General features: G+C 37.0%; 1 protein-coding gene across 6 annotated transcripts; it reads left to right on the top strand.

Moving 5' to 3' along the window:
• Nucleotides 1-1,881: 1,881 nt before the first annotated feature.
• Nucleotides 1,882-15,410, top strand: LOC102220711 (hepatocyte nuclear factor 4-beta-like). 6 transcript variants are annotated; one of them, XM_023332976.1, is made up of 11 exons: nt 2,091-2,179; nt 2,284-2,317; nt 4,167-4,338; nt 5,402-5,496; nt 7,750-7,856; nt 9,154-9,285; nt 9,452-9,539; nt 9,615-9,767; nt 11,557-11,814; nt 11,914-11,995; nt 12,203-15,410. In XM_023332976.1, coding segments are annotated over exons 3-11 (1,068 nt in total). In that variant the 5' UTR covers nt 2,091-2,179; nt 2,284-2,317; nt 4,167-4,186; the 3' UTR covers nt 12,204-15,410. The 6 variants fall into 6 exon arrangements, 5 of the variants coding, with proteins under 5 accessions (XP_023188743.1, XP_023188741.1, XP_023188745.1 ...); XM_023332974.1 differs by having other exon boundaries at nt 2,136-2,179; nt 2,287-2,317; XR_002752682.1 differs by lacking the exon at nt 2,284-2,317 and having other exon boundaries at nt 1,882-2,179; nt 11,918-11,995.
• The last annotated feature ends 10,132 nt before the right edge of the window (nt 15,411-25,542 follow it).

Here is a 25,542-nt window from a genome sequence, read left to right as displayed (position 1 = left end):
GAGTGTACTCTGTCTCCCCCTAGCGGATAAAGTTAGACTTATTTCTTGCTTTTAGGGAAATTAATTTAACCCTCTATGGCATGGCGTTGCCCTCAGGCAACAAACCACATAGCTGTACCTCACATTGCTCCTTTATTTTATTTTTTGGGGGGCATGATTTTTGACATATTTTTGTCCAAAAAATAGTTCTTTTATGAATATAGTTTTTGTTTGATTTGTATTTCATTTCTCATAATCAGTGTAGACAATCTTGGTGTTCTAGACCAATGTTACCCTGAGGCAACAAACCCAAATCTGGTTCCAGGAGGTGTCAGAGTCCGATTTTATGATTGACATGTAATTAGGGACCACCAAGCTCCCAAAGAATGCAGGAAAATATTTCTTCCCCACAAAAATAAAAAGTCATGCCATAGAGGGTTAAGAGAATTAGAAACTGGATGAAACAGAGCACTTTTTGTTTTAAGTGACGAGTATTGAACTGAGTTAAAACAACCCAGACATTCAATCTGCAGGAGCTGAAAATATGTGTTTTAAACTCAGACTGCAGATATCACAATATAACGCACATATTTAGTCTGGTGTGTTTTGGATGCTAAAAGCTAGACAATCAGTATTCATGGGTCACTTTATTTCTTCGTTGATAGAACCTCACAGACCAGAGGCTCCCATTTTGCAGCACTCTTATGACTTGGTGGTTTTTACGATCCATCAATCACCTAAATAAAGCTCGACTGCCTGAGCCACTGCCAGGGGAGGTCTGACCTGCGGCCTAGCATGACATTGAAGGAAAGAGTACCACTCACCCAGGAAATCCTATTATACTAAAGTATGATGGATTTCATCACTTGGGAAGCTCATATGTGGAGTGACGTATAATTTGTTATAATTTGTGTGTGAGGGGGTGGGGGGATTTAAAAAAAAGAGATCAGTCTGTTAAACTTTCTTGTTTTTATTTGCTTTTCGTTAAATAGATAATATTTTTATTGATGCTGCATTTGGGGTTATGCGGAGCTTTTCATTTTTAAATTTATGTTAAAATTTGTTAATTCCTTGCTGAAGCTGAAGGAAAATTATTCGAGTGTATTCATGCAATTAAATTTTTTTTTTATATATAGCCAATTTTTAAATCCCATAAAGATACCTTCCATCACAGCAGCAAACATAACTACAACTGCATTATATACATCTGTCTTAGCCTGTAATCTAAAGTATTTTTGTAGTTGCAATCATGCATCTCAAATTTCAGGAAAAAAGACGAGTTACTTGAATCACAGCAGCCAGAGACTTCTGTGTTGATCAATTCTAGCAAAGATATGCTTATGAGTCGAGATTAACAAAAGCTTTTCACTATCATGGAGCTAAAATACCTTTATCAGTGGAAGAAAAAGAGAAAGCTATCCACTTTAAACAAATGTCACATGCACCCCCTGCAAGGAGGCATTTTTGTCATTCCTCAGAGATAAAACAAAAAGGTTAATCAGACATCAGAAACGCTCTTCTCAACAGTCTAATGCTGTATTTGTTTGCTTGTGTAAAAAACTCCTGAGTGTGATATTGATTACTCAAGCTAAGAGAATCCCAGTAAGATTTTCAGCTAAAATTCAATAAAAGAAAACATCCCAGCAGGCAACCATTGGGTGCTTTTTTGACTTTATTGATGTTTTAAAATCCTACAATAAAAAAACAACAAAAAAAAGACCAAGAATCATCGAGTTGCCTCATACCACCGACGGGTCTTTGTCACATATGTTTATCTGCTCGTTGTCCTCATGGAAACTCTTATCTGTCTTCGAACTTTCCCCTTTATTTGTGTAACTCATGTGAAAAAAGTAAACAAACAGTGGACCAAATTTCAGCACTAAGGTCAAGGAAAGTGGGACATCGCAGAGGAAGCTCCTCAACTCACCAAAAGAACATTTGGAGTTGCACTATAGCACTAGACGCTCCCTGAGAAGATTTTAAAAATAAAGGAAAGAGCCTGAACTGATGATTAAGACCAGTGAGAAAGAGGCACTGAACTGAGTGAATAACCTCACTGACACTGGTCGAGTTTTGCAGATCAGCCTTGAAACCCATCAAACCATCTGAACCATGAAGCTTCCTGGGACAATCATTCTTGCAGCAGCCACTGAAGACTTTAACAGTTCCCTTCTGATTCCACTACCTGGAAATGCAACAGGTATGATCATTCTGTTTTTATCTAAACAAACGTGTAAGCTTTCTGTTTTCTCAGGTGGAGTTTCTACACATAACCATGTTTACTATCAATCTTCTTTGCTGCAGTAGACAATTGAGCCTAGAACATTTCTACTCACAGGTAAAATCTAGTTTGTGCTCTTGCTCGAAATATGCAGTCTTCTTACAAATCAGTTGGTGACAAAATATTCTAACAACATTTTTTTTTATTTCCTCACATTATAGCCACAAACAATGCCTTTTGTTAGAAATTTGTATTAGAGAACAGTGCAATGTAATTTATGATTACAAATTTGAGGTGAAAAGAATACATTGTTCAAAAAAAAAATTGCAGATGAAACTGTCTGAAGGAAGTACAGTACCAGCTTTGCACAACTAGAAAATGCACATTTTGCCAATACACCTTTGCAAAATAGATGACCGAGAAGTTAATTTTCAAATCTTTTCAGATATTCTCCTTGGAATTTGTGTCTGATCTTTGGGTTATTTTAACACACGAGTATGATTCAGTCTATCGCACTGTAGCTTTGGATGTATGTTTAAAGCAATTATCAAACATTTAACAGGTTCCCTTCAAATATTGCCACGTTTATCGCCATAGCATCTCGAAGCTGTTTCTCTGTCCTGCTGTTGAAAAGTATTTCCACGAGTGGATGCTGCCAACACCATGTTTCACGGTGGGGATGGTGTGTTCAGTGTGACGTGTTGTTTTCTTCACTACTGCATTCTGCATGCATGATCACGCCCATTTCATTTCCTCTGACATGGCCTGTTTGTTGTGTTTCTTTGGTCTTCATGGAGTTTTCACAGAGAAGCTGTAAATGGTCTTATAAAATTGTACACAAATGTGGATTTTATTTACTAATTAGGTGATGTAAGAAGGCATTTAGTTGAGTGGCTAATTTCATATGCTCACTACACTTTTTAGTTGCGAAAAAATAAATAAATAAAATTTTCCCCCACTACAATTATGACCTAATTTGTTTGTCCATCAGATAAAATAATAATAACTAAGTTTGTGGTTGAGACGTGGCAGAAAGTTTCAGGTCCAAGAATGTTTTGCGAGGCAAAATACATTACGCATCAACACGTAATTTCAAGTCAATATTAGTTTACATTTCATAAATCTTCAATGATCTGAAAATCCTTCTTTCAATTAAGCCTCTGCGGAGCTGATTCAGGCTCTTTCTCTTCTGTCTTAAGTGGAGCGCTTTTATCACCAGGCTGCTCTTCAAATCCATATAACTGCGAGGCGAACGTATTCTAATCTCTTAATTCAATCTAACTGATCTTTGACCACAGAAAGCCTTTTCCTTGTTAAATCGTAATCCCCAGCTGCCTCATCTGCTTAAACGAAGTGTGCAATTTGCAGACATTATTGCCTGGGGTCTGTACAGTCTCCACAGCAGCAGTCAAACACTGGCAGCGTGCGCTTTAGAGCAACATGGAAGGGAGGTCTGCCTGCCCGTAGTAAAATTAGCCAAAGGAGAGTGCTGGACTTTGCTTCACATTGACCTCTAGCTGTTTTAATTAAATGGGGAGTTTCCTTCTCCTCCTGAGTAATAACTGGCAGAGCTCCTCAGAGGGCCCTTGGCATTCACACTCAAAGCAGTGATAAGTCTTCAAACTGTATAACCCTGCTTTTAATATCATCACACTCAACCAAACTGGACGATAAAACAACGGCCAGATGATTCTGGTGTTCTGAAGTCATACCCCTGCATACAGGTGTTGGTTTCCACAGAGGGGAGATTAGAATTAATGTGCCCTAATTGATGAGAGAGGGATCAAGAGATATAATCTCCATCCTGGAGTCTGTTTGGTTTTAACACAGCTGATATTCTCAGGAGGTTGTGACAGAAATGCCTCTGGAGCAAAGTTGTTTAGTTTTTCTCCCTTAGGCATGTTTACTATAAGTAGCTCAATCATTAGCCTGGGATTGTTTTTCTCTGCTATTTTATAATCTGCAGCTGCACCAGAGTCAGTGTCCATGTTGTCAGCTTCCCTGACCTATGGTGGTGGGAGTCATTGCTTCATATGTGCAGACAGAGCCACGGGTAAACACTACGGTGCGTCTAGCTGTGATGGCTGCAAGGGATTCTTCAGGAGGAGCATTCGCAGCAACCAAACATACAACTGCAGGTAAGTTTCATCATACCAAAATGTTTGCTTTGGCACAGAAAACCCAGAATATCCAATATGAAACCATGTTAAACTCTGATTAGAGGTGCCGGGGAGCCCCACTTCTTACGCTGTAAAAGTTTCACAAAGGCTTTAGTGGCTCCAGGAGGAAACTAGTTAAGTTTAATAAAGTGTCAAAGCTGATGTCACTGGAGTCAATGTTGGAGACTTTAAAAGTAAAAACTAAAGTGTCATTGTACAACATCCAAGTGGTCTCTATATTTTTAATGGAGCTGATTACATAAGTAGCCCTGAAAGAACAGACGCATACATGAACCCTAGAGAAATTGCAAATAATTGAAACTATAAACCCATAAAATCAAATAAACTCATACTCTCCATGACCAAAACTGTTTTTATATAAGACTTTGAGAAATGGGAGGCACAATGTTTGAGCCATCCATATCTAGGGATGGCTCAGACATACGTACACGTGTACATACACACAGATGAAAAAAAGGGTTTATTTGCATGGCTCAAAAATATAAAAATAGATTTCATCTCAAGGCATTTTATATAATTTAGTTAAATGTTAACCCTTTTATATAAATCCAGATCTTTTCAATGTAATTGATATGGCCATCATTTAGAAACAGTTACCGTTTTCCTTTGTGATCCTACTTATAGTACAGCACAAAGTCAGCTGGTCATAAAGTTGAAGGGTGCTCACACCGAGCCAGGTTCTGCTGGATGTTTCTTCCTGCTAAACTGGAGTTTTTCTCTTTCCCTTGTGACAATATTTATGTCCAGTAAAATAATTAACATTTCTGTCTGTAGTTGAAAGCATTGGAAATTAACAGCTCAATGAAAACTGTCTGATTTCCTTAAATCAAAGTTTTTTGGAGGGGGGGGTTAACAAATTGATGCCACCTTACCTTGATTAAATTATAAAGTGTCTTGTAAAATTAATCTGCTCTATATAAATTAACTGAATTGTAATTACAGTACAAGTCAGAATGATGTTGTCGTCACTTGTAACAACTCTAAATATGTTCACATGCTTCAACATGGTGTACATTTTCAGGTTCAACCGGCAATGTGTTGTGGACAAAGACAAAAGGAACCAGTGTCGTTACTGCAGACTGCGGAAATGTTTCAAGGCTGGAATGAGAAAGGAAGGTCAGAACCTCTTTTTTTTTTTAGAAATAGACAAGTTACCTTCAGTATTCAGACAGCATATTTTAATTAAACCAAAAAAGCTTGCATAATTGTTTCCTATTATAATTCCCTTGTTTAAATGTGTGTGTTTAAATCAATTAAGATTTGTTTCAAATGAACAAAAGGAAAACATTTTGATCTTTAACATGTTATTGTTCATTTTTGTAAGTGCACATTTTTGTGTGCATTGCATATCATTAGCCTCATCATTCACTGACTGACACATATGCAGAGAGAAAAGGTCTATTGTCCACACATGAATAATTAAAATTCCTTAGCATGGACTAATATTTGGTTTGCATTTTCCTGGAATAATGTTTTCCCAACACTTTGAAGTGAAGGCCAGAGGCAAAAATTTAAATCTGTACTAATTTGCCTGATTTCCATAACATGCTGCAGCATTACTTCTGAGTTGAGCTTGAAGCACAGCTGCGGTAAAGCAATGCACAAGTCTCCACCGTGGTGGAGTTTCATACTTCACCTTTGAGCATGTTGTAACCGTTTGCTCAAAATCTGGACTTAACTGCTGACCCACAAAAAATCCTTTAGAATTAAATAGAAAATGTCAGTAAAGCTCAAAGGTGGCCAACAGCTCATTTACTTTCACATGTAGCTTGATTAATGTGTTTTCTAAGCCTCTGATGAATGATTACTGTGGGACGTCGTTGTGTGTTTGACTTTGTAGACTTACTGAAATCAGTCTGAGGCCATCCAGGGTGCTGTTTATAATGAGCTGTACATAAAATTAATCAGGAAATATGATATTGCTTCAAGAGCAGCAGATGATGCTCTAATTTCATTGTCAGAAGCTTCTGTAATTAGCTGTTGAAGACGACATGTTTAAGACAATTACACATCAGAACTTGATTCAAACACTATCTGAAACTATGTGAAGGATATTTATAACTGTTTGATATCTTACAGTTTCTATAAAAAGTATTCACCCCTTTAGGTGTTTACTATTTTTTGTTTTTTTACAAATCAATTGTCATCAACAAAATTGACCTTTGACATGACAAAAAACAATGTCAAAGTGAAATCTAATTCTACAAAATGATAACAAAACAAAAACTAAGTAATTGCATGTATATTCACCACCTTTAAAGTGACTGATCTAATTCAACAAAGGTCCAGTCAATTGATCCCAAGAGTCTAGAAATCACTTGAGTCCAGTGAATGTGTCTCAATGATTGTATCTGACAAACTCAAAGCAGGAGAGATTCACCGCTTTGAATGAACTGCATAAAGATGCAAAGAGCATCTAGGTTTTACAGTCACAACCCACTGTTGATTTTGGGTTTTGATTCAGACTTCATGTATTTTTATATTTGTATATTAGTGTACATTTTAGTCTCGTATGATTAACTCTGTCTGCACACACAGAGGACAATGAGAAAATGACGTAGGCTGTACAAATCAGATGTTTTGCCTTTCTCTCGACATTATTCCAGTCTTCTTTGTTCATTATTAGTACATGAAAATGGCTAATTATATCAACTGAGTGATATTGCAGTTACAAATTTCTATCAATTTTCTGAAAGTGAATAGCTATTGTCTATTCATCATTGTTTATACTGGCTTACAATGGCAGGGTTGGTGTTCATCTTTAGCGGTTATTGGGTGAGAGGTAGAGGACATGTTGGACATGCTGCCAGTCCATCACAGAGCAAAAATAATAACATACACTACAAACAACAATGCACACACACAGTCACTCATCCTAATATAGAGAAGTTAGCCCAACATGCACATTTCTGAACTGGGGAGAGGCCAGGGTACTGCATTGGGAGAACATGCAAACTTGACTCCCAGTATAGATTTGAACCCATGACCTTTTTTGCTGCAAGCCATGCAGCTGGCTGAGTTCATGCACAGTAGTAATACCTGTTTTGTTCAAAATAATGATAAGATAGACAGCTGTCTCATACATACCTGACAGGCTGTAAAAATCCACAACAGTGTAGATATGAACTGCTAGAAGAAGAAAAAAGAAATCAGTACTTCAAAAATGAGCAGTTTTATAAAAGAAAGAACTTTCCTTTTGTGGTTTATGTTGTTACCCAGAATCAACAGCATCTTAGTGTAACCTGAGGATAGACAAAGTTCAATAAGGACGCTTCTTTAACAGGGTGTTGAAGGGTGTAGAAGAGAGAGGCTATATATGAAGGAACTAATGAACTTTTCTTAAGAAACTCTCCTTGTTTTGATATCCAGCTGTTCAGAATGAGAGAGACTGCATCAACCCCCACAGAGTCAAGGGACAACCAGTAGGAACTCTGTCCATCAACGTGTTGCTGCAGGCGGAGAACAGCGTGCAACAGGTAACACACTGCTTAGGATCTCAGATTATCTGTGATGAATACTGATACTTCCCTTTTTCGTGACTGCTAAATGATCCCTTTCTGTTTCTGAGAATAACTTAGGTGAAGGTCAGAGATGAAAAAATCTTGGATTACATTTTAGACAGACTCTCCTCGGGTTGGATTTAGTTACTCCTAATTGAACTAAAGGACAAAATTGCACAGGGACCTCTTCTAATCATGGCCCATTTGATGTACCAAGAGGTCTGGCATTGAGGTATTTTGCCTTCAAGTACATAATAACAACCAGATATGCGTTTTTAACATTCAAAAGGAATGCATAGAAAAAAAAAACAACTAGAAGCCCTTAAGAGTTGATTTTGAAGAAGACAAACCGTTTTCTTACATACCAAACATCATTTGAGGAATGCAACATTTTTAACAAAAATCTACATATGAAGCGAAGACTTTCTTTTATTATCATTACTGATGTATGTGTGAAAGGAGCTTGTGGTATGGTTGCCGAGTAAATTGTGAAAGACGATCTTTGTTTTCTGTCTCTCCGTTCTGGGTTACTGTAGGAAGATGACAATGTAGCATGACATGCTAAGAGAAACACCAGTCAGCTCAAGGTCAAACTTTTTCCCACTTAGATCAGTTTCTACTGATTCTACAGCAGGCTTTGTTGCCCACTAACGGAACAAAAACATAAATTACTGAAATACTTCTATCAACTCAATAAAAGCTCATTTTAATTAGATAACTTGTAATGTAGGTTATTCTAAATCCATATTTACCCTTGGAATTGAAGCACTTACAAATGGTAGCTAGTCACAAAGGTAAAGCCTGGATTTGACCATTTTTATATCCTTAAATCTCCTGCCTTCACAGTTCTCCTACTCAAACCAATTAAATCAATGTACAACTCAATCCAAATAGGGAATGAATAGAAATAAATGGCACTGAATCAAGCAAACCTTAATTAAATTTAAATTGATTTAATTTAATAAGAACAATTCATTAGGCATTAGTTGGCAATTTATAAGATTGTATTGTACAATGTGTTCAATTGAAAAACTACATGGATTTTGCCGTATTTTTAATGAGAAAAAAGTTTAAAGGAGTCTGTTTTTATTTTCTACTTAAGCAAGAAAGCAGATTTTGATGCTGCTGTTTGAAACCCAGTTTTGAAAAGATCGAAATAAAAATATATTTAAAGAAAACTGATGTACCTGCATAAGTGTTAGACCCCTTGACCACTGTTACATTATTCAGGGTTGCTTTTTGTTCTTAGCTTCTTGTTCTGTTCTCACCTCAGAGTCATGATATCAGCACCAAGAAAACAGCCTGTGTCGGAGACGTGTTTGAATCAATGAAGCAACAGCTCCTCCTGCTGGTGGAATGGGCCAAACATATCCCAGAATTTTGCAGCCTTCACATAGATGACAGGGTGAGAAGAGCTTTCATTTATTCAAAGTGCTTTGATACTAAAAGGTGCTCTACATATATATGAAGCAGAATCAATAAACAATCGCTTAGCTTACAGGCTCAGTGAATAACCAAATTGCAGCAGCTTCCATTTAAAATATGAAACCTACATCTATGTCCATTTGTAGGTAACTCTTCTACGAACCCATTCTGCTGAACATCTGATTCTGGGGGCAGCAAGACGATCGCTACCCTATAATGACGTCATTCTTTTAGGTAAAATAAACTGTTTGAACGCCATCTATTTCTGCAGAAATTGTTCCGATTATGTATGTTTTGTTTCTTAATCAGGCAACGACTTTGTGATCCCCCTGAGAGGAGCTGAGTTGGAAGTGTCCAGAGTGGCTATCAGAATCCAGGAGGAGCTCGTCAAGCCTCTCAGGGAACTGGACATTACAGACAAAGAGTTTGCTTGCCTCAGATCCATAGTTTTCTTTGCCCCAGGTCAGCTCATACCTCTCTCAATTTGTGTGTTACAATTTATCTACCAAAACTTTCTGTGGCATCACAAGAACAGAAGTCATTTTCAGTTGAGGTCTATTTATATTCTTGTCGTTTTCCCCCAGATATCCTTCTGAGTGGTGTGGCTAAACTGGATTTTAGGAGTAAAACATTTGGATATGTTGAAGTTCTTGACTTTCAGGCAGATTTGGCTGCCTGCTGAGATTAATGACATGCTGATCTGAGGTCCTTGGAGTAGAAGGACCTCAGATCAGAGGTAGAGTGAAGACCCAAAGAACGACAAACGAATTGCCACAATGATTTCTCTTTGTTCTACAAAGTTAGTCAGTGACAATGATTTAAACATATCATACCTTGATTCATAAACCTCACAGCAGGATAACGCTAAACTGTATGGGTGGAATTACTGATAAGCTTTTGGAAAATCCTTTGAAATTGCTTACAAATATAAAATATATTCCACTGATTTGACACTGGAGATAGTTTTGATCTTTCTATTGAACAATCTTTGCCATTTATATCGAAGTAAAGGACACTTTTGTGTATTCCTCAGGATTTGGATTTATTTATGTGCAACACTACTATGAACACTTCTGAGATCATTAGAAAATTTAGCAGGAAATAGTGACTCATTAATAATAAATGCATTGTTCATTAAGATGAGATCTATCTACCACTTGTTAACAGTCAATGAAATACACAAACATCTAACACGGATAACATTAATTTTACTCCATAAATTGATACCAAAAGGGGAGGTTTTAATGACACCACATTGAAACAGTAATAATATTACTTAAATTACAATCTATATCACTCTCTGGAAAGTCTGAGTAAAAGAGTTTTATATCAGAGCAAAGAAAATAAATTCAAAGTCTCTGAACCAACTGAACCAGTCATAGGTCTGGCAGATTTAATTGTTTAGATTTTAGGTTTAATTTCACCGATAGGTTTCTTCTGAATCGTAATATTATCATTTTGGTTGGACCCTACCAGAGTCCTGACTAAAATCTGCTAGAGAATCTATAGAGGGAGTTCAAACTCAGTGTGAAGCTTCGAAAACTTGGAGATTATCAACAAAACTAATTCATCAAAATACCAGTGGAAACATGCAAAAGATGGTCAGCAAATGTAACAAGAATGATTGCTGAAATTCCAACGTTCGTATGTTCGTATATTGAGAAGGTATTAAAAACTGGGCATGACATTTTAATAAAATGCAAATAAAAACCGCTGTATCAAATTACTGCTCCTTTAAGGTTGTTTCATTATCTTTTAAGAGATTGCTTGTTTCTTGGTTGGTCTTAAATGTAAGCATCTTACGACAATTCAAACTGGGTCTGTTATCACTTTAAATCATTCTATTGAATAAAAGCTTACACTCAAGAGTTGACAAAAATTAAATTGTCAAAGATTTGACAATTTTAGACAATTACAGATTAATTCCAAACTTGATCTGTTTTGAATTAATCGAGACAATTACGGATTAATTCAAAACTTTCTGATATTCTCAATCAGCAAAGGCACTAAGATGATAAGATAATATTTACATTTGGAGATTTAATGGAACCAACTGGATCAAGATGTTATTTTGACTGGTCTGACATTTTAAGGAGACCTGTAGAAAAAGCTCTCAAAGTTGAATTCTCAAATTACATGTTTGTGTGAACCTTAGCAAGTTCAACTTTTAAAGTAGTTTTATGAAAAACCTTTTTTCTTTTTTGCTTTAATCTCTTATTACACCTAAGTTTAACTATCCTTGTATTTTCAGACTGTCCAGGCCTGGAGAACTCTCAGGTGATCAGATATTTGCGTCTCCAGGCCCACGTTCTACTAGAGGAAGCGACGTGTGATCAGAGAGGAAGGTTAGGAGAACTTCTGCTGATTCTTCCTGCTCTGCAGAGTGTTTCCTGGCAGATGGTGGAAACGCTCCATTTGGCAAAGTTGCTGGGTGAAGCCAGACTGGACAGCCTGCTGCAGGAGATGCTGCTTGGAGAGGGAACAGCAACAAATCAATGGCAGGGTGCCGGTAGGAAACACTGCACTATAATTATAAAATCAATATTAAAATTTCTTAAATGAATGGTGGTCTTCATTTATAGTTGGATTTGTTTCCTACGACTTTTAGGCAGTATCCTGAACTGTGAGCGTCAGAATGACCTCCGACCTTCTCCTGCCACCTTCACCTCTGAGCTCCCGGGCTTCAACTAGTAAGTATCTCTTGGCACTTAAATGGAAACAATATTTCACCAGCTGATAATTTTATTTTGAACAAAGGTCTAGTAAAATTCACTGTTTAAATATCAACGTAACAAATATGCCTTCCTCTATATTTTATAAGAATTTTCTGACATTTGTGGTTACTTAACACTGAACGCCACACTAAAAGCAATGACTGATGATGATTTTTCTGTCAGGTCTTACCGTCGTCCTGCTGCCCACACAGACTGGCACTGAGGTGTCCAGCCATGGAGAGGCTGCCAATGTGCCCACGTTGTACCAGAGGTCTATGTCCGCTACAAGTAAACACCTGTTGAGGAAGCAACAATTCAACTGAAGGACGAGTGGAGTCCTACAAGGCCTTCAGAGTAACACAAACAGGCACATAGAGACTCAACCACAAACTCAATAATGAAACAAAAACACCTAGAAATAAACAAGTTGCTTACTCCAGCTAGCATTTATTTAACTAATGTTTTAAAATATATATATATTGCTTTTTTAAAATAAATTTGAAAAGTGAAGTTTCAAATACGGGCAGGAATCAAACAACTGAACTGATCATATTTAGAATATCATCAAGAAAAAAAAGAGGAAAAGAGTATTTCTGATATTGGAGTCACTGAACTGAAGTGAACTGTGTTGTCCAGCAGAGGGCGCTAAAATGCTGTTATTTGACATTTTCAAAAGATTAATTTTATAAATGAACACTAGGAAATAGTTTACTTTTAATCTCCCTTAACTGCCTCTTTATACACACAAAACGGACAACATAACTTCTCTATATTAAAAGAGAATTCTCTTTTAATATAGAGAAATTGAGAATTTATGTTTTTACCAAAATCTGAGTCTTCGGACTAAATGCTAGCAAAATAGTCTAATGTTCTGTGGTCAAATATTAAGAATAAGCCCAGCCTAGTACCCATGAGTGAAATTAATGGCACTAAAAAGTAATGGAAATAATGGACATCACAGAACTAAACCCTGAATAAAATCCATCTATTTATACATCCATTGTCTTCCACTTGTTCAACATTGTTTCACAGTGGTAACACTTTCAAGAGAGAAAACAGGACGCACTTCTACCCCAGGCCTACTTTCCAGCTCATTCTGGATCAACCTGAAGCTGCTCCAAGGCCACAGTGGATAAATATTTTGTCCCTCCAGCAAGTTCTACATCACGTCCCAGTGGGGTAATGTGCCTGGACAACCTCCAAAGGAAGAAACCCATGAGATCCTGATGTCCGACAGCCTCAGTCAACTCCTCTCAGCGCAGAGGAGCAGTGACTCTCTTGCAAGCTACCCTCATATAACTGAGATCCTCATTCTGATGAGAAGCTCAGAAGGCCCCAGCTTTAGTTTTTCAAAAAGTCATGATATAACTTTGGGTAAAGGTTGACTGCTTAAAATTTAAGCTTCACTTTTAGCTGAAGCTTAAATTTTCAGCTAAAAAACTTTAGCTGGTTGTATTGTATTGTGTTGTATTCTGTCAAGGTGAAAAAATAATTTTTTCACCTTGACAGAATACAATGTTGGTTGCATTGCTGCAGATTAACCCCTATTTATTGATGATTAATATTTTAAAAGGAGTCCACTGTGCTATAAAATGATACATAGAGCCATTTTACAGCACACTCAAGTAAATGTGTCACTTTCAGTTGTTACAAAAGTGCATATATCAATAATAACATAAAAAGAATTTGGGCCTCTGTCTCTTTAAGAAACTCCTACCTGACACTCCACCTTCAGCACACAATCACAACAATGCTTTTTATAGTACTGTTTATCACCATTCTTAGAATCGCTGTACTAAGAAGTAGTTTGCATGATGAGCTCAGCAGACTTGGAGTTCCACCAGATGTTTTGCTAACAGCTGTTTGTCCTGCTGGCATTTAAAAGATTAATGCAAGTTCATCTTTAGGTCGTCCAAGGTCAGCTAGGCCCCTCAACGTTACCCCACCCCAACAAAAATTGTGTGAATAGTTTGTGTTCCGTCTGTGCTGGTTTGCCTCGCAAAGGCTTTTGTCAGCATGACCTTCTTTTCAAGCTATTGAAGTAAACAAGTCATATTTAGGCTACAGCACCACCTGGTGGTCAATTTTAGAATTTTTTCTTTAATATTTTAAAAACATTTAAGATTACAATTGTGTAAACACAGACGTTTACAGCTGTTAAACTGGAAAGATATGGCAGAGAAACTTCACTCAATTAGTTAAGATTTATGCCAGTTGTAAACTCATCTCTGTGAAATAATTACATTATTGTATTTTCCAGTTGGCTACAGTGAAAAATGATTGCAGCCACAATTTACACACTTGTAAGCTTCGGCTGACATTTTCACAGGCAGGGAATTTTGATTAAAATACATCAACATCAGAGTTCACAGCCAACCAGAGCAATCTTTGAGCTCCAAATCAGTGCTTGGATTGCAGAGTTTAACATAAACTCACCACTGCACTGACCTGCTGGGTTTGTTTGACCAAGAGAGTCCAGACAGAGAGGAGTGATATGGGCCTGATGAAACAGCTGTGTTTGCTGAGACAAGGCAGAGATGTGTGTGTTGATTTTCTCTTCTGTAGCCTTTCAAGTGTCCCACAATGCAGAATTTGGGTCAAAATCCAAACAATATAATGAGTAGTTGTAGTGTTTTAGAGCAACATAATTACATATGCGCATTAGAAAGCTTTGCAGTTGTGTGACAAGTGTCAGCAAAGAGTGAAAGGACGGACAGCACCTGTGTACACAAACGCAAAGGCATTCCCCTGGGACAAAACTGCAACCCAACCACTGTTTGAGTTTTACCATTGCAGACAAGCAAAATGAAAAACACAAAGATGCATAACAAATGCCAAATAATTCACAAGAATTATTAATTTTGCGATGCAAGATATCTTCCAAAATGTACAGTTGTGTTCTCATAATTATTCATAGATCAAGACAAACGGTTTCTCAGTTTACTAATGGTAAATTTCCTGTTACAGAATGGGTTCCATGGGAAAACAGGCATAAAGTCAAACTGGTTTTGTTTTTTCCCCTACCACTCACATGGAAGATGCCTGTTCCCGTGGAGAGGAAAGGAGCATCAGTATCTCAGTTTGTCTCACAGCTGAGCAGAATTTTTACAGGATTGAATCATTTTTGTTCTCACTTAAAACTTCTGCCTGATGCAAGCTAAAGACACAGACCAACTTTAGTTGAACCTCTGGCTTTCCTCTGATAATATTGTCCGTAAGCAAACATGCACAGCGTACTTTTGATGGCCAGCCCTGTTTCAACACTTATAGATGCCAATGTTAGATGACTACCAGTGAGTTTTGGACATCTACCAAGAAAATGAAAAGAAAACCCAGGCTTGGAAGAACAAAACACTCTTGCCTTTAACAAACATTGTCCAAAAAAAAAAAAGACAGAAACATGTGTCTGACAGAGAGCACAGGTTTTTCCATAACACTCAGCTGTAATTAAAAGATGTCCCTTCAATATATTTAGCACATCAAACATTGTCTACACATCAACATTAGATTGTAGGATCTACAAGAGGCTGCATTGCAGATGGTAAAACTGCACTCAGGTCAGCATCTGTCTTGTATATAAACTGATTAGACACTTAGTCTCCAGGGTGGAGAGAAAAGAAAAGAAAAAAAAAAAAAAAAACTTTCCACAAACTTGAATCTTTGTCAATTAGACATTTTTCCATGAGAACCTCAAAGCTACAGGGAGAACCTCAGAGCTTTTGTTGTCAACATGAGTCTTCCATATCACATCGTCTGACTGAAATGCACGTGTTCAAATCATTTTGTTGCTGGCTGTTCAGTTTATTCTGTTTGGTTCTTTTTGTACTTAGTATTGTTCACTTCAATCCCTCTTTTATTTTAGGAGTGTTTCTTTTCTCCTGTGCTTTCAGTTCTTGCAATAGTATTCATCGTTTCCACCTGCGTCTTGTCATCCGGACAGTGTATACATAACCTTGTCGCTCCCTCTCTCTCTTTTTCCGTCTATACACTTTGTCTTTCAGTTTAGTCTCTAGTGATGTTATTTTGGCTGTTTTAAAAAGTTTCTTTGGTGCTTTGATCTTTTTTTCTATTGTCTGTCTGGGTTCTCCAGCACATTCAGTTCTTCTATGTTTATAAAAGCCTCTTGAATCCGTCAATCACCCATCTCTCATGTTTGGACTTTAAATAATTTCTCCAAGCATCAGTTTCACGACTGATGACAAAACTGTGTCAGTAGATAACGAACTGTATGTCAAACTGTATCCATAAGAAAGTCTAGGGAGTAAATAAATAATACATTTTAAAAGTTTGTCGTCAAGAGGTTTTTCTTTTGTATCAACTTGTAAAAACAGCCATGCGTCTCCTTCAACAAATCCATGACTTATGTCTTTAGTGGAAGAAGTGCAGGAACATGTTAAATAGTTGACTGTCAAGCTGAACTTGTTACAGTTATATTGCTGTGTTACGCAAGAAACTGAAAGCAGGTGATAGATTGGACTGCGTCAGGGCACATCAGAACAGAAAGACCTACAAAAGCACCATGGCTGTCATCGCAAAGCAACTCTCGCTCTTTTTCCTGGAAGATACAACAGCTGGGAGCAACAGAAAGACTGTCAGAAACAGACAGATACTGATAAATAATGTGCTTCAGACTTAAAATGCATTGACTTTTTCATATTTGTTGCAGCTTATTCGATAAACTATATATTATATTCTTTGCCAATGAGAAAATATTTAGGAAAGGTGTTTTAGCAGTAGAGCAACTATTTCCAAGAAAGAGAAATCTCACAAATATCTGAAAATACCACAACTTTCCATTGAGAAAAACTGCACAACACCCTCACACTGACAGCACCTAGAGACTTGTCTCTCACTCAACACAGCTCACTGGTTCCAGGAAAGCATCCCAACTAAAGTAGCATTTTCAGGTCAACTTGAAGATGTATTGCATCAGCAGGCCTGTTAGGATAGTCTGTTGGTCAGCAGTTTTATCTCCTGTTACTCCCTACAACAGGAAAACACCACACTGAGTCACTGAGACAGTTTGCTAAGACGTCAAGCTGCAACCACCACTCCCAAAATATGAATTATGGTTTGTGGAGAGACAGGTTTTTTTGTTTTTAGTTTGGTTTTGCCATTCCCCTTTTTGAGGGGAGACTAAACGTAGCTTTAAATATAGGTTTTATTACAAACAACTATCCTTTAACTCTTTACTATTATTGTCGGTAAACTATATTTCTGGTTTGCGTTTTATGCTATGATAACAAATTAATGGACCGTCTTGACAAGAAACAGGCCATGTTAAATAAAGTCCAGATACACAAAGAGAAACATTCCTATAGAGTGAAAACATTTTTGCACAATTACATACAAAAAGCAAATATACATTTATCACAGCTGTCTAGATGTAATTTGCCTACATAAAATCAATGTCTGGAAGAGCCAAAAATAGAAATATTAGGTGTTTAACAATGACTGACAAAGTATGGTCTTGTGTTCAAATGAATAGACTGTTTAATGAAGAAATAAATCTAGCTAAAAGTATGTGTCTTTTCTTTGCAAAACATACCAAAACATTTAAAGGGAAGAAGGCACCAACACTCAACTTATCTGGGAAGCAAACCTTTCCCAGACCCCATTCAGTCCCACTGTGTGAGAAGAAGCTCAGAGGGAGTTTCCAGACTCTTCTACAACAAATTCACCATCACCAGCTTGAACTTGGGCTATGATGCTCAGTCTGACATTTGTCTTGGCAGGAGGAGTCAGTGCCAGCATGAGAGCAGATGACATTAAAAGCATGGGAAAGGCAGTCTTGGGGTATTAGAAATTCCAATTGGCAACACAGGAATAGAAATGGTCGGCCATGAAGTAGTTAGTGAGGGACCAAAATGCAGAAACCAACAGTGGCATACAAAAATAAAGAGTTCTTTGATAATGAACAATATGGAGAACTTTGAGGTTCAGGAAAATCACAGGACAAGTAGGTCATGGAGAGCAAAGGCAGTGTAATGGAAGAATCCAGCAAGAAACAATGACAACCAAGCGCTTAAATACTGAGACAGGGGTGGAAAATGACAAATGAACCAGATGAAGTAATCAGAGGAGATGTGGAAGACTTGTGGCAGAATGAAAACTTAGCAAGGAAGATTAATTAACACAAACTGAGCTTCCAAACAAACCCGAAACAACCATGAGAAAATGAATCCAAAATATAAAACTTTAATAGCAATAATAACTGAATACAGCAAGTAGTAATGCCAGATCATCATTTCCATCCCAGAAATCATTTAAAACCCGCCACAACACGCAAAAAGCCGTTCAATAGTGCTATATGGAGCATGAAGCACAACATGACTATATTTCCAAGAAATTTAACATCACCTTTAAAAAAAAAAAAAAACAGCATCCACAGGAAGATCAGAGCCAGTAAAGGAGATACGTCACCCGGCCTCCCCAAACATATTTTCAGATAGGCTCCATAACAACCACATACTCTATTTTTCACAATCAGTGAGCACACACACATATGAAGAGCTACTTCTACATAACTACAACGTTTGAATTTTGGTGCTTACCTTGATGCAGAGTAGACTGTAGGCTGGAATGCACAACCTTAGTCTTCTCCTGAACTAAAACACCCCCTTATGATCAGAGATCAGTGCATGGTTGAGTCAAATTTCTCCAATAAACTGTCAAGGAGGACGGAAAGTTGCTGAAGTCCATCTATTCCGTGTTGATCCTGAACGCATATCGATCAAACTTGAAAGGAGCGGCAGGTCAACGCGGTTTCTGGGGCCATCTTTGAACAGAGTAACTACGAAAGAAGCTCTTTCAAAACTGTGCAACCTTTAGTTGCAGAAAGGTTGCGCAGTTTGATAGCACCAAGTGCTAAATTCCGAAAGCAGTCTCATATTTTTGCCCACTTCAGTATTTTAAGTCTAGGTCTATCACAGCACTTTCACTAAGTTGCTACTAAAACTAGCAAAATTCCGGCGTCCACAAGTTCTTCGTTGTCAACGCCCTGCAGGTGACAATAGCCAATCAGTGGATATACAGATCAGCGGGCATTGATTGGTTGAAAATGGTTCCAAAAGGTTAACTCAAAATTGAAACGCATCTGATCCATACTCTAATCTGGAAGGTGGCGGTAATGCACCTAAAAGTTGTTTGCCAAACCCCATAAAAGAAAGAGAAGAGGAAGAGGAACTCTAAATCCAATTCAACCACGCCCAAAACCTGCAAAATCTAAATCAAAATTGCCCAGTTGTGCAGAAACCGCGAATCTTGCAATCTTACAACTCAGGCGGCAACACCATTTTAACCATAGACTCCAACAATAATAAACCGTGACATAATTAGAGAATCATCTAAAGATTACAAAAGAACAGAGACGATTAACTGTTAACAAGTGTTAACAATTAATCGTTAACACTTGTTAATGACTTATCTGTCACGAAGAGAAGAAAAATAATGGCACTTGCCTGCAGTTACAGCCCCTTAATGAACTATGTTAAACAAGGAAACTCTAAAGGAAAATGGTAAGTTATGGTTTAAAAAACTGAAGAGAAATTACACCATCACTCAACGATTGAAGACTAAAAGGAGAGTTAAATGTTTTCATATAATCGCAGACATGACATGAGTCAAGTAGAAATATTTCCAAAGTATGCACTCCTTCTTAGCCACCTAGTCAAAACCTTTCAGCAGTAGAGAAATAAATACACCAAATACTAAATGCATCACTTTTTCTCAGGAAATATACTGTAAATCTAAAACTTTTACCAAAAGGTAAACGCTGTTTTAATTCTCTTTCATCAAGTCAGACTGATGCTTCACATCTGCACTGCATACTGTTTTAAGTTCTTTATAATAAATGGCTGCCACACAAAGTTGAGGTTAGTAGGTATGGGTGGAGAATCTCTTTTTCTCAGAAACAAGAATTGTCAAGTTAATCTGAAGAGAGTATTCCATAGTCATTGGAAACAGAAATTCTTGAGCTCCTTAATGTTTACTTTTCACCCTCAAAAAGAGGAGAAGAAGTTAGTAGTAAGCTTTTGTATTTCTTTTTTCCCCATCTGTTTACTACACTGGAGTTGTATTGCAAATATGCATTCACTGTCACTAGAGCTCACAAACATCTGGCAGAAGATGGCAAAATGCACAAAAGTCAAACCAGGTCGATCAGAATTACTTAATCATAATGTAAAAATATTAAGAGCGAATGATGCTATTTTCTTTTTTTTCTTTTTTTCCTTGACAGTGTCCATCACGGTTTTGGGATTGCTGTTAGAAATCCATCTAAAACCTATTTTAATGTTACTGTTTTTTTCTTCATCAAGTATTCTTCAGAGGAAAATTCCAACACAAGAAATGGAAATGAGTTAGAAAACCTACTATTCCCTATTTATGCACAGCTTTGTCAAATATGCAAGTAGTAAGAATTGACAGCAGACAGATTCCAATGAAGTTCTGCAAAGGAAACCTCTGCAGTAATAAATCATACTTCTCCATTAACTAGTGTTGGGTGTTTTTTTTTACTGTACAGTTGTTGTGAAAAGAAAGTACACATTTGTCTTGTAACCTTAATACATCAGATGTTCTCCAGTGGCTCCAGAGTTTCTGTAGTACTGGTTTAGCTATTACACAAGCCGTCTGAGGGTAGAGCTTTTCAAACAGACAGTACCACTGGCACTCGGGCTCTGTTTACTTCTTCTGAACTTTCCGCTTCTCTTGCTGTTCCACTTGGAACAAAGTGCCGACAAACTCTTGTGCTACTTATTGGACTCATCTGTTCATCATGGAGGACAGAAAAGGCACAAAAGAAGCAGCCATCCATTACTGGCGTGTGATTTTGTGTCATCTTCACCGTGTGATGACAGATTCCCAAACTGGGCTATGAGTGAGGCCTTTGTTACAGCATCTATAACGAGGTTCTCCATCTTTACACTTTGTTTCTGACAGCCGGTTTATGTATCAGTGCAGCATTTTATGAACTTACCACCAGACAAATACTAGGCTAATGAGGCAGCTTTGAGAAAGAGAGCTATTTCTGACTCTAAGGAATCCCAAAGCTTTCAGTGGAAAAGTTTAGCTGGTTGTATATTGTGTATAAAAAAAAAGTAGAGACTGGAGAATCGCTACCCACGGTTGAGCATTTCTGTGTGGTCAATAAAAAACAGTCAATCCACAGTAATCTTATGACAGTTTAAAGTAGACAGTTTGATCTCCTCATAATTGTATTTCAATTATTTGTATTGATTTACATTATACACCGTGCCACATATGTTACTAGAGAGTAATACCTCCAATATCTGGCGGCCAAATCAACATTGACGTATTTTAAGCATAGAAAAGGTTTAAAATATGTTGTGAGCAGTGAAGAGTGATTGATAGGATGAAGAGAAAGAAAGAAGAACAAGAACAATGTAACGAGTATCAAAGCTACATTTATGATTAATTTCACAATCAAATTGTTTTAGTGCAACCCTAATGTTCATATAATTAACAGTTCTTTTTCCAAATTGCCAACTTTATACTCAAAACTGGCACTTATCCTTCAAATACTTGGTTGTGTGTTAGGAATGTGCTAAATTATTGTGACCTTCTGTGAGGATCAATGCTGAAAATCACAATAGATCATAGAACTTGCAGCCTTTCATTACTTTTTTCACATTAGCACAAGTTTAAATATATTTGAACATGGAAAAGAGAATGTCTTCTAAACTAAGAGGACTGTTTTACACCATGGTATAAGGTTTTGATCAAATAAATCTGCAAGTATTCAACATGTGGATCTTAAAATGGCTTTTCCAAGAAGCATAGTGCATCTCAAGAAAGAAAGAAAAACTTTTTGTGGGACCATACCTTCAACCGCTATATGACACGTTTATATTTCCAGTGTCAGAAAGCGTTTCTGTGTGCCACTTGGCTGACTACACTCCATCAACAAAGATTACTCATCATTTCCCTGAAGAAGACTCTTGTGCTTTCCCTGTTTGGTTTCTTTGTCATGAGCCAGGAATAAAACTAATTCCCAAGGAGGAATCCAGCCCGTGACATACTCTGGGCCTGGGGGATCTAAGACTGACGACAATATGCAGATTATCAATCAAAATTAAAACATTAAAACATCAATGGGGATGTATTTCTTTCTTGGGGGATTGTCATAAAAACGTCCATGAATGCGTTGGCTTACTCAGAGCATGACTGTCTCATTTGATTATCTGTTCAATGGCTTTGCAGAGATTTTTAGCTGCCAAAGGAAGATTTCTCATTTTGTGCTTAATAGGAGCAATACATTCATCAGTCATAACACTTGTAAAAGTAGCATAATTTTCTACCATAGACTGGTTGATCTTGGAGTAATTTTTTGTGGTTATGTTAGAGCAGAAAATGGAGTTTCGCCCATACCTTTTTCAACTGGACATAAAAGATGTTCCAATAGAAGGGAAGACTGCTTGCTGTGTCAACAACTTTTTGGCATGGAAATTTTGTTCAAGGGAGCCGGAGATGATAAAAAACACAATAATCAACTGCTTCATGAGATACACTCACTTTCCTTTTCCATCTTGGGATGGCTGGCTTTGTTGATCCCATAACCCTTTGGTTTTGTGCCACAAGCTTTACCTGGATGAAATCGGATGGCAAAACTTGGTCAAGAAACAATCCTTACTATGAAAATAAATGTGAACAGCACTGTAAATGTTTTCATCAGAAAAACAACATTGTGAAAAGTTTGTTTCTTTTTTTTTAATCTATGCATTTTATTCAATCTATTTTTAAAGCAATTATTTGATTAACGAGCAGCTCAAAACTCTGTTGTGTTAATATCAACAACATTTTTGCTCTGTTTGTCCTAGACTATGATCAATTTTATTTTAAAAATCCGAAATTCCTCCACTTGGACTGCCTTACCTGTCTTTCCTGAATGTGCTCTTCTATTTTTATTTATTTACTTTTTTAATTTTCATCACTTTCTTATTGTTTGAATTCTGCTCCTTATGTCTTACAAGTGACCCAGATCTTGGCTGTAGATCTCGTTTGCAAACTGCACACAAACACCACATGGCTCTTCCACAATAACAATGGAAAACTCTACATCAAAGCTCAGCAGAGGAGAATTTAGGCTTGATTTATTTAGTCTTCATGCAAATCCATTTCAGCCACAGAAAAACTGTTTGTGTTGAAAAATGAAGTTATTGTAAAACACAGCAAGAATAAATGACCATAAATCCTCATTTTTTCCTTGTCTTCTTTGCGTGGGATTTTAATTTGTACTAAACAGCATCAATATGCCTGAAGACCATTAGTCATCTTTTTAATAGTCTCAGACCCATTAAATCTAATACAATCATAAATTGCTGTAGAGGAATTATTTCCAACTAATCAGCCATATTTAAACTGTGATTCAAAAACAAAAACATAAAAACATGGAAAAGTTTTGGCATCAAAGTCTGGATTTAGCTTAACAAACATTGGTTTCTGTTTGGATAGGTTTTAGTAGGTAACAGATTATTCTTATTATCTGTTGTACCTCTGTGAAATGTTTGTCTGCAGAATAATTACACAGTAGTTGACAAAAACAGGATTTGTCGATCTCAGACTGTCCTACAAGATTTAGAGAGTATGAATCAGTATTTTCAAAAATGGATCCGCCACAACATTTTCAAGTCCTAAATTCTGTGGAAGATCTCCCAAGATCAACACAAGATCTTAGCAAAGACTATTCAGGTTGAAATAAATGTTTTCTGGAAACTCAAAACAATATCATTTCCATTTAAACTAAAATTGGCTTTATAGTGTCAGTCAAGATTAAAAGTCAACAATATGCTTCTATCAAAAAAATTAGCAAATGGTTAATCAAAATATTTCCTATGTTCATTAAAGTCTAAATTATTAAAAGCTTTTGACCTTGTCTTGAGGTCTGATATCTTATGCTAATTTGAAAAATAAAGTTTGGGAGAAGAGAAAATTTTTTCAAATTTGACATTTGAATGGGTCAATTCCTCAGCTCAGAACCGCCTTAGCTGAAAAATCAGAAAACTTCACTGTGGTTCAGATCTCACCGTCTCCCAGTGAACCGCAATAGGTCCTGCTGAAGGATGAAGAAATCCAATCATGAAAGCTACCATTCTGGCTTGAAACCCATTCTGCAGTCATAAGGGAGTGGCTGGTTTACATGGTCCGTTTATTCAATGTTGGGTGATTTTCCACTCTAGATCATTCCAGAACCAAAAACTGTACGAAGGGGTCTTTCCATGCTTAACCCCTTCTTAGTGCAAGTCAACGCTATCAACAATTTCTCTACTGTGCAGCTCATCAACTAATCCTGAATTATTTCAGAAAAATGTTCCTTAATTTCAGTGGTAGTAAAAAGTATATACTTTGAACAAAACATTCCAGTGTCAAAGTATTATTCCTGCATTATGAACAAACAGGGATTTCATCAGTCTTGCCATTACAAATTTTTTTAGTCACAAGAGTCGAGAAGAAACTTTTTCAAAGTAGGTAGACACAGCTAAAAGATCAGATTTGATGATTAAATCAATTTATTGGAAACTTCAATGACCAGACCAGCTTACTTAGTTTCATGTGGTGTCTGGGTGTTTCATACATGAATGCATGCTGATTCATAAGGTCAAGAATAATGACTAAATCTTTTAAAGTTTTAAGTGGCATTTGGACAGTTGTGTTGTTCAGCAACTTTCCAAATATGGACACAAGCCTTGTTTGACAATGTGTGTATTCAGAAACAATTCAAAAGACACTGAAAGACTCCATTTAATACAGTTGAAACAGTATAAGCTAAGACAAGACAATATTCAAATATGTAAACAAAAGATTACGTAAACAAAAGTCCAATATTTCGCAGCTTTTGCCTCGACTATAACACTCTGTAATGAAAAGCACATTTTGAGACAGAAGGAACCTAAGACTGGAAAAATTTTCAATTTTTTTCATCAAAGCTGTTTGGGGATTTACATGGGAATACAAATCTGTATTTTCTTTGACAATGGGAGTAAAACAGTCATTCCACAGCTGTTTATCAGCAACATGTCACGGATCCTGTCCAACCAGGGCTTAACTGAACCTGAACATCTGCCTCTGTCAAAAGCCCTGGAGTAAGAGGGGTTACTAGAGTCTAAGTCGACTCTTTCTCAATGAGCTGTAAATGAAGCAACAGTATGTACAGTATATGGCTCATATACTGTACTCTATAGTTCACTGATGAATAGAAACTGTACATTGGCATATGATATTGAAAATAAAGATGATTCTTTGTGCCTCCACTCCGTTTAAACAGACGCTGACTGAAACATCTCCTGGCAGATTTTGTACTGTATGTGGTTTCTGAAAAGTGATCGCTATAGCTTGTTGATCCCGTCCTCTTGGATCTGTGTGTGCCCACAAGAAGCAGAGCCATGACACGAATGTGGTCAGTGATACCGCTCCAAACATAACAATCAGATCCTGGGTGGCCTTCATCTCAATTTCATTCAGATTTCATGTTAAACAGAAATTTCTCAAAATACTCCGGACAAAGT

Source organism: Xiphophorus maculatus, chromosome 4, assembly GCF_002775205.1.
Source record: "Xiphophorus maculatus strain JP 163 A chromosome 4, X_maculatus-5.0-male, whole genome shotgun sequence".
NCBI classification, from domain to species: Eukaryota; Metazoa; Chordata; class Actinopteri; order Cyprinodontiformes; family Poeciliidae; genus Xiphophorus; species Xiphophorus maculatus.
This window is presented reverse-complemented; position numbering and strand designations above follow the sequence as displayed.

Bases quoted from the DNA above. Each gene is read 5' to 3' on its own strand.
- LOC102220711 (XM_023332973.1), top strand. From the start codon at position 2,092: ATGAAGCTTCCTGGGACAATCATTCTTGCAGCAGCCACTGAAGACTTT. The intron at 9,286-9,451 runs GTGAGAAGAGCT...GTCCATTTGTAG, and splicing joins GCCTTCACATAGATGACAGG to GTAACTCTTCTACGAACCCA. The intron at 9,768-11,556 runs GTCAGCTCATAC...TTGTATTTTCAG, and splicing joins CATAGTTTTCTTTGCCCCAG to ACTGTCCAGGCCTGGAGAAC.